General features: G+C 43.1%; 1 protein-coding gene across 1 annotated transcript in view; it reads right to left on the bottom strand.

Moving 5' to 3' along the window:
* kndc1 (kinase non-catalytic C-lobe domain containing 1) overlaps window positions 1-16,646 on the bottom strand; it is a 53,251-nt gene that overhangs the window by 11,963 nt on the left and 24,642 nt on the right. Inside the window, exons 12-21 of the mRNA XM_086258393.1 lie at window positions 13,280-13,357; window positions 10,303-10,390; window positions 9,874-10,066; window positions 8,232-8,923; window positions 5,847-5,985; window positions 4,091-4,350; window positions 2,667-3,028; window positions 1,726-1,819; window positions 1,515-1,612; window positions 1,244-1,428 (exon numbers count right to left, since the gene is read on the bottom strand). Coding sequence (XP_086114519.1) covers window positions 1,244-1,428; window positions 1,515-1,612; window positions 1,726-1,819; window positions 2,667-3,028; window positions 4,091-4,350; window positions 5,847-5,985; window positions 8,232-8,923; window positions 9,874-10,066; window positions 10,303-10,390; window positions 13,280-13,357 — 2,189 coding nt within the window. The remainder of the gene's footprint in view (window positions 1-1,243; window positions 1,429-1,514; window positions 1,613-1,725; window positions 1,820-2,666; window positions 3,029-4,090; window positions 4,351-5,846; window positions 5,986-8,231; window positions 8,924-9,873; window positions 10,067-10,302; window positions 10,391-13,279; window positions 13,358-16,646) is intronic.

Here is a 16,646-nt window from a genome sequence, read left to right as displayed (position 1 = left end):
ATTAAAAGCTAAAATCTGTGAGCCAATTGTTGAGGACAAAAAAATGCCAAAATTGTCTGTAAGTTGTACTACTGGCAATAAAGCCCCCAAAATCTTGGAGGGATCTAAGGGGAAACAGTTTGATGTGTGGAGGATGATGTTTGAGAGCCTTAAAAGTTTCTTAAGCACAGGAGAAGACAGCAGAAAGACAAAAAGGTGGAAGAAACACTGCAAATGCTATCTGACCGAGCTAAGAAGCTATTGTAGATCTTACAGCTGATGCTGTTTGAGGTTAATTCCACTGACGATACGGTTACATGTCCCACCCAGTGCAATAACGCCGCTCATTTAAATGATCGTCACAACAATCAGACAACTGGTAACTCGAAAAATGCAGGAAGGAGGGAAACCGCTTCAAAGCGCGCATGCCCTGACAGAAGAAGCCCCATCGCTCTCGGACCTCAGCTGAGACTGCAGGACGACCAGAAGAGCTTCGGCTGAGGACCTCAGGTTACGCGCAAACGGTGTCAGGAGAGCTGAAACACAGCTTGGTGTGAGCCCAGAAAGGGCCTTAAATTTCACAGAAAAAAATCCCCAAATCAATTAACCAATAACCAATGAAGCGAAGCTAAAATAGAGGAAAGTCTGGCTTCTGAGTTTTTGGACAAGCTGTAGTTTGTGTAGTCTTTATTGGCTCAAACAAAAATATAATAAATTACAATAATATCACCTAGAGGTAATAAAAGGGGATCACCTGAGCCGTCAGCTGAGGGCTGGACGTGAGCTCAGCTGATTACTGTGGAGCGTGACTTCACAGCCAACCAGAATGCAAATCAGAGAAAAACTGCACTTCCAGTTTCAACTAATTGCACCTTTTGATCAAATGTTTCGTACCTAGTTCAAATTTTTAAGCCCTCAAGTTTAGCAGGTATGCTGCCGATCAGCCAATATAGTATATAAGTGTAGTATGCTGACATCCTTACAATTAGTCAGCATTACTGAGAAAAAATACCCTGCAAATAAAAAATTCCAGCTGTAATAAAGGCCTTATTTTAGAAAAAACACATCAATAAAACATCAAATATATTCTTAAGTTTCCCGTTGTAAGTGAATACACTCTTTTGACTCTGTAAAATCCCTTTGTTGGACACATAAAAAGCAGACGGAAGGTTAAATAACTCAGCCTATGACCTGGATCACAGCACTGTAAAACTTGACTAGAAAAAAAGAAAAGAAAAGAAAATCGACCCTCAATCAAATGTACCTGGCGTAGAGGTATGCCATGAGGCCCAGAGAAGATCCAGCCTGCAGAGTGCTCTTCCCTTTGCTGGTACCAAAACTCAAGACTGAAATGTCCTCTGAGGACTCGAGGTCCAACGACTCGAGTTCACAGACAGCCAAAGCGGGGAGCAACGAAAGCTCCAAACCCCACTGATCCACACTGAGAATCTGTGGAAATGAAAGAAATTCTATCAAGCTTACAAGAACTGGGTTGTTAAGTATGATGCATAAGATTTTTGGGTAAGCTTCTGTACCTCGAGGTATTTCTTCACACTATCCAAGAAGGCTACTTTGGACCTGAGTTCCTCGAGCTGTGACTTGAGTTTAAAGAGCATTGGCTTGCTCTCAGGACCTTTGGAATACAATAAAGGTACAATACACACACACAGTCTTTACATGCTGTATCAGAAACACAGCATTTTGCCATTTTCATACTCCTGCGGCGTGTTAAAACGAGCACCCAACCTTTGTTTTTCCTCTCTTGTTGAATCAACTTCTGGTAGAAATTTCTTGTTTTCTTTAGATTCCTTGTTTCAATTACAAGCTGCTGCTGCAGTTCCTGTTCAAAGGAAATCACACAGAATCATACAAAGGCCCTAAAACTGCACCACATGCCTTCTGCTGAAAGAAGCCGTCGGGCGTTTTAAGTGTGTATGGGCCAGTGTTTTGTTTTTTTTTTTGTCCTCTCTTCACCGTGGCAACAGAAAGCAACAGCTCTTTTGAAGTGAACTGAGTAAGAAGTCGCAGCATCGCAGCTCTTAAGGTACGTTTATTAGCTTTCACGCAAACCTTCAGAAGGAGCAGTGGTGCCATCAAAGCGCTCAAACACAAGGATGATTCATTAATATTCTTTTGCAAATGATAATAACTTTCTCTGCTGAGGGGCTAAGTTCAACATATTAATATTCAGATCCAGTTTGGAGAGAATAATATGCCAATTACCCTAAAGTCCCCCACATGTTCTCGTCCTATTTACCCCAAAGCCTGACCGTGCCCCACTTCATTACAGATAGGAAAATAAGTCCCACGCTTAATCAAAAAACTCGACCAGGTGAGGAGCTGAATGAAACAGAGAAGCACTCGATTTCAACCTCAAGCAGCACAACCAAAACGATTTAAACTTTAACTTCGAGGATATTTTGATGGAAATAACTTATCTCGGCTCAGGGCACAGAAGACTGTATTTATTAGTTTTTTTCAAATGCCTTAAAAAAGCGATAAAACATTTGCATTTACATGAATTTATAGAATAATCCATTGAAATTGCATAACATTTAATACATACACATTTAATGTAAGCGTCATGAAAAGGTGATAAATAAATCATGGCATCTCCCGTTCGTTCAAACGCTCAGGGTTAAGGTCAGGGATGATTCAGAGGCGGTGGCCATCGTAGCTTTACCCACCTGTGCTTTTACGTCCAGACATGGCGATCCTGTGTGCTGTCCCAGATTCCCTGCATACTGGATCACATCGGGACTAAAGCACTCTTCGCCGAAGAAGGCCAAGGCCCAGTCCGGGCTCGAAATGAGGCCAAGACCCTCTGCTCTGAAACCGGAGGAGAGAAGCCGCTCAGACGCCACGGAGTCGCTGTCCTCCATGTCCTCGGAGCAGTCTGGGCTCATCTGCTCATCGTGGGCTCCTGTAAGCCTTTCCTCTCTCTCTGATAGAACCTCAGCTTCAGAGGGGCTTTCATCGCTGCCCCCCACTGAATGACCTCTTCCTTCCATGACCCCCAAGTCTGAACTGTCAGCGTTCACGCCTGGAACTGTAAATAAAGACAGAAGAGAGAGAGAGAGAGAGAGAGAGGGATTGGATCACATGGAGAGTATAAAAAAGGCAAACTGGATTTGTGAAGTAAACAGAGAGACAGAGAGAGAGAGGGAGAGATCCAAGGGTGGCGCTGAGGGTGTTTGTTGCTAACCCTCTCGTGGCTGCACAATGCACTTACTGTTTAACAGATGCCCTTAAACCAATTCACAGTTCAGTCACTATCCTTTTTTTTTAATTTCAAGTATCTGTTCAGAGCCTGTCTGTAATCAAGACAGCCCATGTCTAACATACTTCAGTAATGACAAAAACAGACCCAAGTGTGTGTTTGTGTGAAAGTCACTGACCGGGAATGAGTTTCAGAGAAAAGGGAGAAGAAGAAAAAAGCCTTTGCAAGTTTGCTAGCACGCCTTGGACCCTTCTGAATGAGGCGCAAACTTAAGAACAGCATCCAACAGCCGGCAATGGCCCTCATGACTGCAGTCAGCAGCCAAGGCGATAGAAATATACCAAAACATCACAGAGAGGGTGGAGTTTGATATCTAAAAACAGGACAGAATCTGCACGAATATCAAATCCCTTCATCTACTTAGTTAAGAAGAAAAAAAAAGTACTGCGCTTGTTGTACTGTGTTACAATGCAGCACTTGCACATAGTACTTAGTTACAAGTTTATTTTACTTGTACTTGAGCAAGTGAAAAAGCAACATTTCCTGTAAGCAGCAGTAATGTCTCCTAATCCCTAATCTATTTATGGGAGCAGGTTTGTAACTTAAACAATCCCATCTTCCTCACATGCCATTTTTAAAATCAGATTATATGCTGAATTTAAATGTATCTCAAAGGAAATCATGGCTGGCTCAATCACTCACAGCTGAAGATGAAAACCTCAGTCTGCGGGCTCAAACAGGTGATGCTCAGAGCCTGAGAGGGAGCACTTTTATTTGACTTGTTCATCCAGTTCAGCCTATGCATTTCAGAAACGGATCCAAAATATAACCGACTGTGAGAACTCTCCAATAAAAAAGAGATAGAGGTCAACAACCAAATCTTTCTCCTACCTTCACTGATGCAGTGCTGATTTTGCTCTGAACTCAATCTGACATCCTCGAGTACAGTCCTATTTTCTGCATGACAGGACTGGGCCTTGGTTTCTTCCCAAAAATCCCCAGCAACAGGACTGGACGGGCGGAAGTTTCCATTCAGATCGAGACAGCTGTTCAGGCAAACTTCTCTCTTCCCTCTCCTGACAGCGGCTATCGAGGATGGGGTAACGGTTGCCCTTTTCACAGCCTTTGATGGAGGCTGATCATTAGAGCTGCTGCACGGGGCACAGAAAACACACAGCATGTTCAAAGCAAATAATAATTAGCACTAACTGGGGGAATATTGCCAATGACATGCATTCAAGTAAGCAGGTAATAGGCAATTCAGAGAAAACACACATGGTGATGATAATAACTGAAACAGTCAACAATGCAAAGCACATACAGCACTCAACTTCACAACGGATTTGCTACTTTAATCAATAATGTACTAGAATACTGGCTCCAATGGAAAACTCGCAAAGAATGAAACAAGGCAGCCACTGAACATCCTGGAGCTTATCAGTAACATTATGCACTTGCAAATTACACCAACTGAGCCGCACAATTAATACTGTGCCAAAACAGACCACTGCAGTCCTTGTCAGGGTTAGAATGAAGCGTGTCTTCATCAAGTCCCTCAATCCCTTCAGAGAAACTGAAGCAGTGGAGGAACAGTGGAGAAACCCTTCACAGCTGAGCCCTGTGAACGAGCCCACAGCCAGAGGAAAAACATGTCTATCTCTCTACAAAGCTGTGTCGTCTCTACCAGAGCAGATTAAAGGGTCTGTCATATTGCCCTGAGCACAAGAGCATGAGCAACGCCTGGATGAAAAGACGTCTGAAAGAAGTGACAGGCTCGCCTCCGTGCTCGTCTCTTTCTTATGTTTAAATACATGCATGCATTCATCCATACACTTAAGTCTACCCAATGCCCAAGGCTAATTGTCAGTATATCAGTAACAATGCAGAAAGAGCTTTAAATGTGTTGACATAGCACTTGTACCGAAAAACTTACCGCATAGCTATTACCATAGGAGCTGCTAATGTGGTTGGCGAGGTTTGCAAAAGAAGGTTTGTTTCTTTTTAATGTTGGCTTTGAATGTGAAAGCGTGCAGAGGAGAAGATGTCATCGTTAATCAGCACTCCATCCCATAACTTATTCCAACATCTTTGTACTCTGCACCGTTGCACATGTAAATAAGCTACCTCCATTCTCCTGCCACATGGCTTTATCTTAAATTAGAAATCTAACTGTCTATTATAAATCAATTAATAGGGTCTGTATTTTGCCAGTTATTTCCATAATGGTCCTAATTTAAAACTTTGGAAAACATGCCTATAAGAGTTTACCAGAGGCCAAGGTGATGTCTTCAAATTAAACTACATCAAAATAAAATCATGATATGCAATATTATCTGTATTATCTGTATCTGTATGAATAATCTGCAAGATAACATTCAGAAACCATGTTTATTCATATTACACTAGTCAAATGATCTCAAGGTGACTGTTTTATTTCTAAGCAACATCAATTAATAATACTGTGTTGTTATTAGAGCATTTAAAAGCCTTTATATAAGGAGTTAATATTAGTTTATTTATGCCTCACTTCATTAGCTTAAACAACAGGCACTGTCTTTACAAGAAAAAACAAGCAAACAAAAAAAAAAAACCCCGAACCAAAACCACTGTTTAAAAAGATAAACGATATGAGGAAAAAAATGCTTACAGTGTGGAAGTGCTGCAGTTTACCAAGCAATGCAATACACCCAGTAAGTCATCTTCCCAGTAGAGATCAGTGAATCTCTCCTTCACGATGCTGGCAAACGCCTGGTATTGGAGGTCCCTCAAAGAGAAGATGAACTCCCCTCGGAAAATGAAAAGCAGATTTTCAAATGAATATGTCTGAAAAAGAAAATCAGTGCAATAAAAATGCAAACTGGCATTAATAGAACATTACAATCTTAGACTTCGGGGCATCTATTCCTTATAACACTGAAGTCTACCCTATATGGGCAAAAGTAGTGGGCCACCTCCACATTACAACTACAGGAACTGCAGCCATAGAAATCTATGTCATGAAGTTCCTGGCACACAGCTTTTGTGTTGATGGTAATGCCAGAGGAGGTCTAGAACTCTACAGTTATTGAGTTAGCGTAGCGTTTTTATGCACTATTCCCCTCAGCAATTGGCGACCCCCCCACTCTGTAACTTTATGTGGTGCTTTCTGGTTGACTTGCCATTCCACTTTGCAATAATAATTGTAATAGTGGCATCCTATAACAGCAGAATTCAGTGTACTCCTCAAATGACTAATTCTTTCATAGATGTACGTATAGGCCGACTGCATGGCTACATGCTTGATTTTTACATAACTGTGGCAAAAAGCCCCTGAATTCAAAGATGTGGCCCAATACTTCTGTCCAAATAGTGTATCTAGTATTCCCAGAATATAGGCAAGTAAAGGAAGCAACAGTGTTACATGTTTGCCAAGTAAATGTAGGAACATTGTACACTGTGTGATCACAAAATGCAAAAGCAAAACAGAACATGCATGCTTCCGGTCGCATTCCTGACTCGATGAAGCACCCTTTGGGACTGGAGTGCTGTGTTGGCATGGAACAAACTTGCATTTGGTCTCTGGGTTATAGTTTGACTTACTCAAAGTGATCAGAAGGGGACTTCCATAGAGTGAAGAAGTAATAGCAATGCTGGGAAAAGTCCCAGTGTGCACAAAGAGAAAACTCTGAAGAAGAGATCTACCAAATTTAAATCAGTTGAGGTTTTTATGTTATTATGAGTGGACTACCAAAGAATGGATTTTACCCTGTCAAATTAAGCTGGGTGTTGTTTGACTGTTAATTAGCTGTTAATAAAGCACTGTATATATTCTTCTATTATTTATTGATATAATTCAACTGCTAATGTTATGATTATGATTGCATTAATCTTACAAAGTTTGCACATACGGTGGAGAAGCCAGACCGTGTACTATTATATTTTTCCATTTATTAGTCTAAAAAGATTGATAAAAGGAAATTAGCTACTTCAATGTTTCTCCCTGCTGTATAATCCTTACTTTTGCAATCTGTTTTGGATTGACTATACTATCCACGGATAAGGATGAGTCTCCAGACCTGGGTTCTGTAGAGAAATTGATCACAGTAGTCCAATTCATTGGAATTGTTTGTCTGCTTGCGTATCAATCCCGCTTATCATTTCCACTTGCACTTGAGCTACAAACAGTCTGCAGCGTGGATCTAGACATTACTTTTATTTTTATTGCTTAGCATTAGCATGCTGTCTATACAGGGGCTTGCAAAGAGCTGAACTGAAGTTGCATTAGCAGCATAATGCACGTATAAATAAAGAGGATGTATGTTATATCACAAGACGGCTGATAGATTTGTTTCACTAACTCATCTACACAAGGCATTTTCTAAAGGGTATAGCAAAGGTGGCAGTTTGTCGTGAAACAACAATGGCAATCTCCACATTTTGACTTTTTTTTTTCTCTTTTTCTCTTTTTGACTTTAATTGCGAAATTTCGACATGGTGTTCTTATATTGTCTGTTCTTCTTCTTTCTTGTATATTGTTTTCTTTACTTTCACACCTTTGTGGTATTGCTTCCAAATTTCAGTGTGCAAGAAAATGTACATTGACAATAAAAAAGTTCTAAGTTCTAAGTTCTATTCTCAAAACGATTAACAATCCGGACCCTGAACTTCAACAGGCAACAAACCGAAGAAAGAAACGTAAAAGTAATGTAACGAGTAGTATAACGACTTTCCCTTGGGAGTAATTAAGTAACGTAGTGTGTTACTTTTAAGAAAAGTGTTCTGTGTAATATGTTCAAAACGTTAGGCTACTTTTTTGGAATAATGACCCCAACACTGATCGCAGCAAATAGGAGAAATACCTCTAAGATGCAAAAATACTAATACTACTTAGATATGGTCGTGACTCTCAAAGCGGAGCCAATGAGAACTCAACATGAATCGATAAGGAATCAAACCAAAAAGTAATATCAATTATGGAATCGGAATCCTTTAAATTCTTATGAAATCCAATGCCTACCCACAGATATAAATATAACTATCTGTAGATACATACCCATGGCAATGTCCTCATGCCCATTGTCCAAATATCCATCAAGGGAAAACTCCCCCTTCAACAGATCGATCACCTCCTTTAAGGCAGGGTGGACATCTGGGGAGCTGGATGTTCGAGCAGACTGGTTCTCACCTTGTGTTCTTGGATTTGTTTGGACCTTGTATGCTCCAAGCACACTGTGCTCCATGCAGGAGTCGGAAATGACTGAGCTTCCACTAAAATGTGATGATGGTGGTTCATACTCCTGTGGTCCAGGCCTAACAGGCACATTAAGACAGTCAATAAACGAACCATCAGTGCTCTCTGTGATTAGCCCCTGCAAAGGCTGAGGGACCAAGGAGAGATTTATATCCAACCCGAGGACAGACTCGGGAGCCTTGACCTGCACAGGCACTAGAGAAAGATGCCCTGTTGTGGGGTTCTGCCGAAAGAGGTAATTATTGAAAATACCACAACCATTGAGGTTAGTGGATAATGGCAGAGAAACAGAGACTTCGAGATAAGATATATCAGGGAGAGCAGAAGGGGAGTCGACCAGCATCTTGCTGCTAGAAGTTGTAAAAGATGTAGTTTTCTCCTGAGTACGGAGATTGGGTTCAGTTTGTGGAGGAAGTTGGTACTCAGAGGGTGGAGTGAAATCGAGGCTGCTTTTCACAATTTGATCCCTGCCTTTGGTGAATCCATCCATAGTCCTGTAAAATAGACAGTCAATCAAATCATTTCTCATAGGTATTAGGTGCATAACATTTATTGTAAATGTTTTTTTTGTTTACTTTTTGATGGATCATAGCTATATACTTTACCAAACTGTCTCAGCATTCATGGAAAATATTTTCATTCACTGGCTTACCAAGATTTAGAGAAGTGAAATGTTACCATTTGTTGATATATTTTTATATATGTGCCTGTAAGACACTAATACCAACAGAAAATGTATATGTTTGTTTAATACATAGAGCAATGTGTTGACTGACTGCATGCTATTGCTGTCTTGTCACCATCTTATATTGCAACAATATTGCTTTACAGATGGCAACGGCCTGCAAGTGGTCACAGACCAGGTCCCCATCTAAAAAAAAACCCAAAAAAACAAAACAATTGAAAGACGACAAAACTGTAAATTCAACCATTTACATAGCTGCAATATTTTTATATTTCTAATCAACAGAGTGCCTCAGAAATTTTTCTGCTTTTATGTGATCCAAGCTCCCAAAACCAGAGCTGGTGTGTCAAGTGATCAACAAGTGACTTTTATTTTCATTGCCAGATCATTTACAAACATTCTTATGACCATGACAATGACAACAAGTAACTATACGTAATAAGAAGGGCAACGTGAAATTACAGCTTGTGGTTTTGACATTTTGGTTTATACTATCAAAATGATTTGATTGCTTTAAAAAGTGTTTGCTAGTACGGCCCAATTTTAGGCCTTTATCTTTAAAGAGAACCACCCTAGCTGTTTTTCTTCTGATTTTAGCCTTTGTGCTAAGCTAGGCTAACCAGCCTCCCATCTAACGCTCAGAAAAAAAAGCACATTAGTGTATTTACAAAAATGGTTCTGAAACCTTTGTTTTACAAATAGATTGATCATTGTTGTTTAATATAATGTAAAGCCGTAATATCACTTTTGTATTCCTACCCTTCAGTGTCATTTGAAAAATGCTGGTCCCCCCCCTCTAAACCTCCTTCACTGGTCAGGATGATGGGGGTGAAGTGTGTGGCGGTGGAAGTGAAGGCCTCTGGGAGCTGGAGTTCCTGATTGACTGGATAGCTGTGGGGAACAGGGCCAGGCACAGGAGCCAGTCGGCTCTCAGTGGCCATGGGGACAAAGCCTACACACAGTTACCACAGTGCCATTTACAATATCAGTGATATTGTCTCGTGCAATGTACAAAATACCATCAGCTTTAATTCTGATTCAAATTAATGAGACCAAATACATTTTTATTAGTTTGTTTCAGAGGGGGCTTCCTAATATTTCATACATTTAGGATATGTAAAATATTGTACATGTTAAAGTAAAATGTATTGCACGAGGGTCATCCCTACTTAAGTAAAGCTGCCCTACCACTGTTGTTTTCAGCAGACTCTTCACATGAATTTTGGCATGTTTCAGTGGTCGTCAAATCTTCTGCATCTGAGAATTTTAAGGTTGGCTGAAAAGAAAATACAATATGTTCATGACAACTAGAACTGACTATTCAGTGACACAAAACACAACCGACACTGAGCACAAGAAGCTGACACTGACACTTTACTAATACACAGGTACAACAGCATTAATATATCTGTGGTGAAAAAAGCTCCTCCTTGAATCGCTACCTTATCGTGGTGGAGGGGTTTGTGTGTCCCAGGGATCCCAGGGGCTATGTTGTCTGGGGGCTTTTGCCCCCTGGTAGGGTCTCCCATGGCAAATTGGCCCTGGGTGAGGGACCAGACAAAGAGCGATTCAGAAGGCCCTTATGAAAAGGACACCGAGGGAACAGTTTACCCTGCCCGGGATAGGGTTACCGGGGCCCTGGAGCCAGGCCCGGGGAGGGTGCCCGAGGGCGAGCGTCTGGTGGCCGGGCCTTAGTCCATGGGGGGGGGGGTGCTGGAGGGTGCTCCACCTGGAGACTCTGTTGTCCTGCTGGGAGACTTCAATGCTCACGTGGGTAACGACAGCGAGACCTGGAGGGGTGTGATTGGGAGGAACGGCCTCCCTGATCTGAACCCGAGCGGTGCTTTGTTATTGGACTTCTGTGCTAATCACAGTTTGGCCATAACGAACACCCTGTTCGAACATAAGAGTGTCCATAAGTGCACGTGGCACCAGGACGCTCTAGGCCGTAGGTCGATGATCGATTTTGTAATCGTATCAGCAGACCTGCGACCTTATGTTCTGGACACTCGGGTAAAGAGAGGGGCTGAGCTGTCAACTGATCGCCACCTGGTGGTGAGTTGGATCAGGTGGCGGGGGAGGACGCTGGACAAACCTGGTGCACCTAAACACGTAGTGAGGGTGTGCTGGGAACGTCTAGCAGAGGCCCCAGTCCGCGAGATCTTCAACGCACACCTCCGGCAGAGCTTCAACAGCATTCCGAGGGAGACTGGGGACATTGAGTCCGAATGGACCATGTTCAGCGTCTCCATTGCCGAAGCTGCTGCATTGAGCTGCGGCCGCAAGGTGGTTGGTGCCTGCCGCGGTGGTAATCCCTGAACCAAATGGTGGACACCAGAGGTGAAGGGAGCCACCAGGCTGAAGAAGGAGTCCTATCGGGCTTGGTTAGCCTGTGGGACTCCGGAGGCAGCCGACAGGTATCGACAGGCCAAGTGGAATGCGGCTCGGGCAGTGGCTGAAGCAAAAACTCGGGTGTGGGAGGAGTTCGGAGAGGCCATGGAAAAAGACTTTCGGACTGCCTCGAAGAGATTCTGGCAAACCGTCAGGCGTCTCAGGAAGGGAAAGCGGTGCTCTACCTGCACTGTGTATAGTGCTGGCGGAGCGCTGCTGACGTCGACTGAGAAAATTGTCAGGCGGTGGAAGGAATACTTCGAGGACCTCCTTAATCCCACTGACACGTCTTCCGAGGAGGAAGCAGAGTCTGGGGATGAGGGGAATGACCCGCCAATTTCCGGGGGCGAGGTCACTGAGGCAGTTAAACAACTCCTTGGTGGCAGAGCCCCTGGTGTTGATGAGGTCCGCCCCGAGTTCCTGAAGGCTCTGGACGTTGTAGGGCTGTCCTGGTTGACACGCCTCAGCAATGTTGCGTGGAGATCAGGGGCAGTGCCTGTGGACTGGCAGACCGGGGTGGTGGTCCCCATCTTTAAGAAGGGGGACCGGAGGGTGTGTTCCAACTACAGGGGGATCACACTCCTCAGCCTCCCTGGGAAAGTCTATGCCAGGGTGCTGGAAAGGAGAGTTCGTCCGCTAGTCGAACCTCGGATACAGGAGGAACAATGCGGTTTTCGTCCTGGTCGCGGAACACTGGACCAGCTCTTTATCCTCTCCAGGATACTTGAGGGTGCATGGGAGTTTGCCCAACCAGTCTACATGTGTTTTGTGGACTTGGAGAAGGCATTCAACCGTGTTCCTCGGGGTGTCCTGTGGGAGGTGTTGCGGGAGTATGGGGTGTCTGGCCCATTGCTACGGGCCATTCGATCCCTATACAACCGTTGCAAGAGCTTGGTTCGCATTGCCGGCAATAAGTCGGACTCGTCCCCAGTGGGTGATGGGCTCCGCCAGGGCTGCCCTTTGTCTCCGGTTCTGTTCATAATGTTTATGGACAGGATTTCTAGGCGCAGCCAAGTGGCGGAGGGCTTTCGCTTTGGTGGCCTCAGAATCTCATCTCTGATTTTTGCGGATGATGTGGTTCTGTTGGCTTCATCGGGTGAGGGCCTCCAGCTCGCACTGGAACGGTTCGCAGCCGAGTGTGAAGCAGCGGGAATGAGGATCAGCACCTCCAAATCTGAGGCCATGGTTCTCAGCCGGAAAAGGGTGGTGTGCCCACTCCGGGTCGGGGATGAGTTCCTGCCCCAAGTGGAGGAGTTCAAGTATCTCGGGGTCTTGTTCGCGAGTGATGGGAGAAGGGAGCCGGAGATCGACAGACGGATTGGGGCTGCAGCTGCAGTAATGCAGACGCTGCACCGGTCCGTCGTGGTGAAGAGGGAGCTGAGTGTAAAAGCGAAGCTCTCAATTTACCGGTCGATCTACGTCCCTACCCTCACCTATGGCCACGAGCTGTGGGTAGTGACCGAAAGAACCAGATCGCGGATACAAGCGGCAGAAATGAGCTTCCTCCGAAGGGTGGCTGGCCTCTCCCTTAGAGATAGGGTGAGCCCCTCCCGGCCATCCGGGCCAGCCGAGAGATATAATCCCAGCCGAGAGATTATATCTCTCGGCTGGGATTATATCTCTCGGCTGGGAACGCCTTGGTATTCCCCCGGATAAGCTGGAGGAGGTGGCTGGGGAGAGGGAGGTCTGGGCCTCTTTGCTTAGGCTGCTGCCCCCGCGACCCGGCCCCGGATAAAGCGGATGAGGATGGATGGATGGATGAAAAAAGGTTTACCGGGTGAACTCTGCTGATGAGGTTGTTCCAGACAGTCTCAGCATTTGTCCCCTGGCGTGATAAGTAGTCACAACAGCTCTGGAACAGATCCACATGAGAGTAAGTGTGATAGCAATACAAGGCACTTCATACACAGATATGGATAATGTCAGAACTAATTTTCTCCTGAAATAGCTCAAGGGTTAAAAACAAAACAAAAAAAAAACACGCAGCAACCCTTTAAAAAGGATTGACAGGGTAACAGTAACAGTAAATTATGGCATTTGTCACAGAGTTCTTTGTTGACATAATGACAAGGGAAAAAAGAGATTACTCTAAGCAATGATGCTTCTCTTTGAAGTTGTGATATCTGCACAGTAATAAACAAAATCAAAATGGGCTTTATTTATAGAAAACTTTGCAAACAAGAAAGTGTAATGCAAAGTCCATTTTATAATAAATTATTTAAAAAAGGTGTCATTAGAATACACAAATCAGTGATAGAATAGAAAGTCTATGCTGAATAAAAGTATTAAAAAATGGGCAGGGATTCTTTTTTAGTGTGAAACCCTAAATAATTATTGCACCATATATGGCTTTGATGCTCATGTTAGCATATCTTTATATTTATTTGGAAGGGACATTCCACATTGATTAACGCCAGCACTTAAATTCATCATGTACATTTTTAGCAAGCAATGTTTACCATGTTCACTTCATAGTTTAGTATTCTAACATAAGTTAGAAATAAATGTATGATAAATTGTAGATACATTTTTGCTTGTATTTGCTTTGTATTTGGTGCTTGACTAATTCTTTTAGCATTTTACATTAACATGTCATTAGTACTAAAAAGAGAGCTGAGTGTAAAAGCAAAGCTCTCAATTTACTGGTCGATCCACATCCCTACCCTCACCTATGATCATGAGCTGTGGGTAGTGACCGAAAGAACGAGATCACGGATACAAGCAGTGGAAATGAGCTTCCTCTGAAGGGTGGCTGACTTCTCCCATCTGGGAGAGGCTCAGAGTAGAGGCAAGGCAAGGCAAGGCAAGGCAAGTTTATTTGTATAGCACAATTCAACAACAAGATGATTCAAAGTGCTTTACAGAGACATTAGAAACAAGAACAAATAAAAAGCATGATTTAAAATTGAATAAAACAAGCAAATAAACTAACTAATTAACAAACAAACAAACAAACAAACAAACAACAGTATATAAAATCAAAACAGATAAAATCAGAACAGTAGATAAAATCAGTAGTTAATGTAAGTTTTGAAATTTAAGCTTAAAAGTGTGGATTTGGTGCTTTATTCAAATGCAGCTGAGAACAGGTGAGTCTTCAACCTGGATTTAAATAAACTGAGTGTTTCAGCTGATCTGAGGCTTTCTGGGAGTTTGTTCCAGATATAAGGAGCATAAAAGCTGAATGCAGCTTCTCCGTGTCTGGTTCTGACTCTGGGAACTGATAAAAGACCGGATCCAGATGACCTGAGGGATCTGGATGGTTCATACTGGGTCAGGAGGTCATTGATGTATTTTGGTCCTAAACCATTCAGAGCTTTATAGACCAGCATCAGAACTTTAAAGTCTATCCTCTGACGGACAGGCAGCCAGTGTAAGGACCTCAGAGCTGGACTGATGTGGTCCACTTTTTTGGTCTTAGTGAGGACTCGAGCAGCAGAGTTCTGAATGAGCTGTAGCTGTCTGACTGATTTTTTAGGTAGACCTGTAAAGATGCTGTTACAGTAATCAAGCCTACTAAAGATGAATGCATGGACTAGTTTTTCCAGGTCCTGTTGAGACATCAGATCTTTTATCCTTGATATATTCTTGAGGTGATAGTAAGCTGATTTTGTTATTGTCTTAATGTCTTTTTCTAAGTTTAGGTCTGCATCCATCACTACACCCAAATTTCTCGCCTGGTTTGTGGTTTTTAGATGTATAGATTGAAGTTCTCTGGTGACCTGTAATCGTTTTTCTTTGGCGCCAAAGACTATTACCTCAGTTTTGTTTTTGTTTAGCTGGAGAAAATTGTGGCACAACCAGTCATTGATTTCCTCAATGCATTTACCAAGAGCCTGTACAGGGCCTCGGTCTCCTGGTGACATTGTGATATATATTTGTGTGTCATCTGCATAGCTGTGATAGTTTATTTTGTTGTTGTTTATAATCTGTGCCAGTGGGAGCATGTAGATGTTAAACAGAAGGGGTCCCAAGATGGAACCTTGGGGAACTCCACATGTGATACTTGTCTGCTCAGATGTGAAGTTACCTATTGATACAAAGTATTTCCTGTTTTCTACGTATGTTTTGAACCAGTTTAGTACAGTTCCTGAAAGACCTGTCCAGTTCTCCAGTCGTTTGAGTAATATGTTGTGGTCAACTGTATCAAATGCTGCACTGAGATCCAGTAAAACTAGGACTGACATTTTTCCACTGTCTGTATTCAGACATATGTCATTAAACACTTTGGTCAGAGCGGTTTCAGTGCTGTGGTTCTGTCTAAAACCTGACTGGAAGGCATCGTAGCAATTATTCTGTTTTAAGAAGTAACTGAGCTGTTGAGAAACTGCTTTTTCAATGATCTTACTTAAAAACGGGAGATTTGAGATCGGCCTGTAGTTGTTCATTTGTGTCTTGTCAAGATTGTCCTTTTTCAGTATAGGTTTGATTACAGCAGTTTTTAGTGATTCTGGAAACACACCTGATAATAAAGAAAAGTTGACAATCTGTAACAGGTCTGACTCTAAAGTCTTTGAGACCTTTTTGAAAAAACTTGTTGGCAGGACATCTAAACAGGAAAGGAGCCAGTTGAGGTGGCTTGGGCATCTGACAAGGATGCTTCCTGGGCGGCTCCTGGGTGAGGTCTTCACGGGATGTCCCACCGGGTGGAGGACCCGGGGCAAACCCAGGACACGTTGGACAGATTATATCTCCCTGGGAACGCCTTGGTGTTTCCCCGGACAAGCTGTAGGAGGTGGCTGAGGCGAGGGAGGTCTGGGCTTCTCTGCTTAGGCTGCTGCCCTTGCTACCCGGCCACGGATAAGCAGAAGAAGATGAAAGGATGGATGGATAGTACTGAATGCATGGGGGCATACAGTATCAAATGGGTGTTGCAAATCAACTGCATTTATTAAACTGATTATAAATAAGTATGACCACTTCTGTAAAAGCAGAGGTTCTGTCAGTTTGCTGGTCTGAATCATTGTAATGTGTGATAGCAAAATGCCCTGGAGGAAAGCAGGGCTGAACTGCTTGACCCTTTTTTGTTTTTTTATTTTCATTACTGACACTTGATTGTCCAATCAAATATCAGATCTCTTAATGCAACCAGCCTTTCACTATAGATAGAACATGGCAGCACGGCTGAAAGTTTTTGCTGA

The sequence above is a fragment of the Aulonocara sp. 'chitande type north' Nkhata Bay genome, linkage group LG13 (assembly GCF_057382095.1).
Source record: "Aulonocara sp. 'chitande type north' Nkhata Bay isolate Kocher_YH1m ecotype deep benthic linkage group LG13, A_spYH_male_GT1.1, whole genome shotgun sequence".
NCBI classification, from domain to species: domain Eukaryota; kingdom Metazoa; phylum Chordata; class Actinopteri; order Cichliformes; family Cichlidae; genus Aulonocara; species Aulonocara sp. 'chitande type north' Nkhata Bay.
This window is presented reverse-complemented; position numbering and strand designations above follow the sequence as displayed.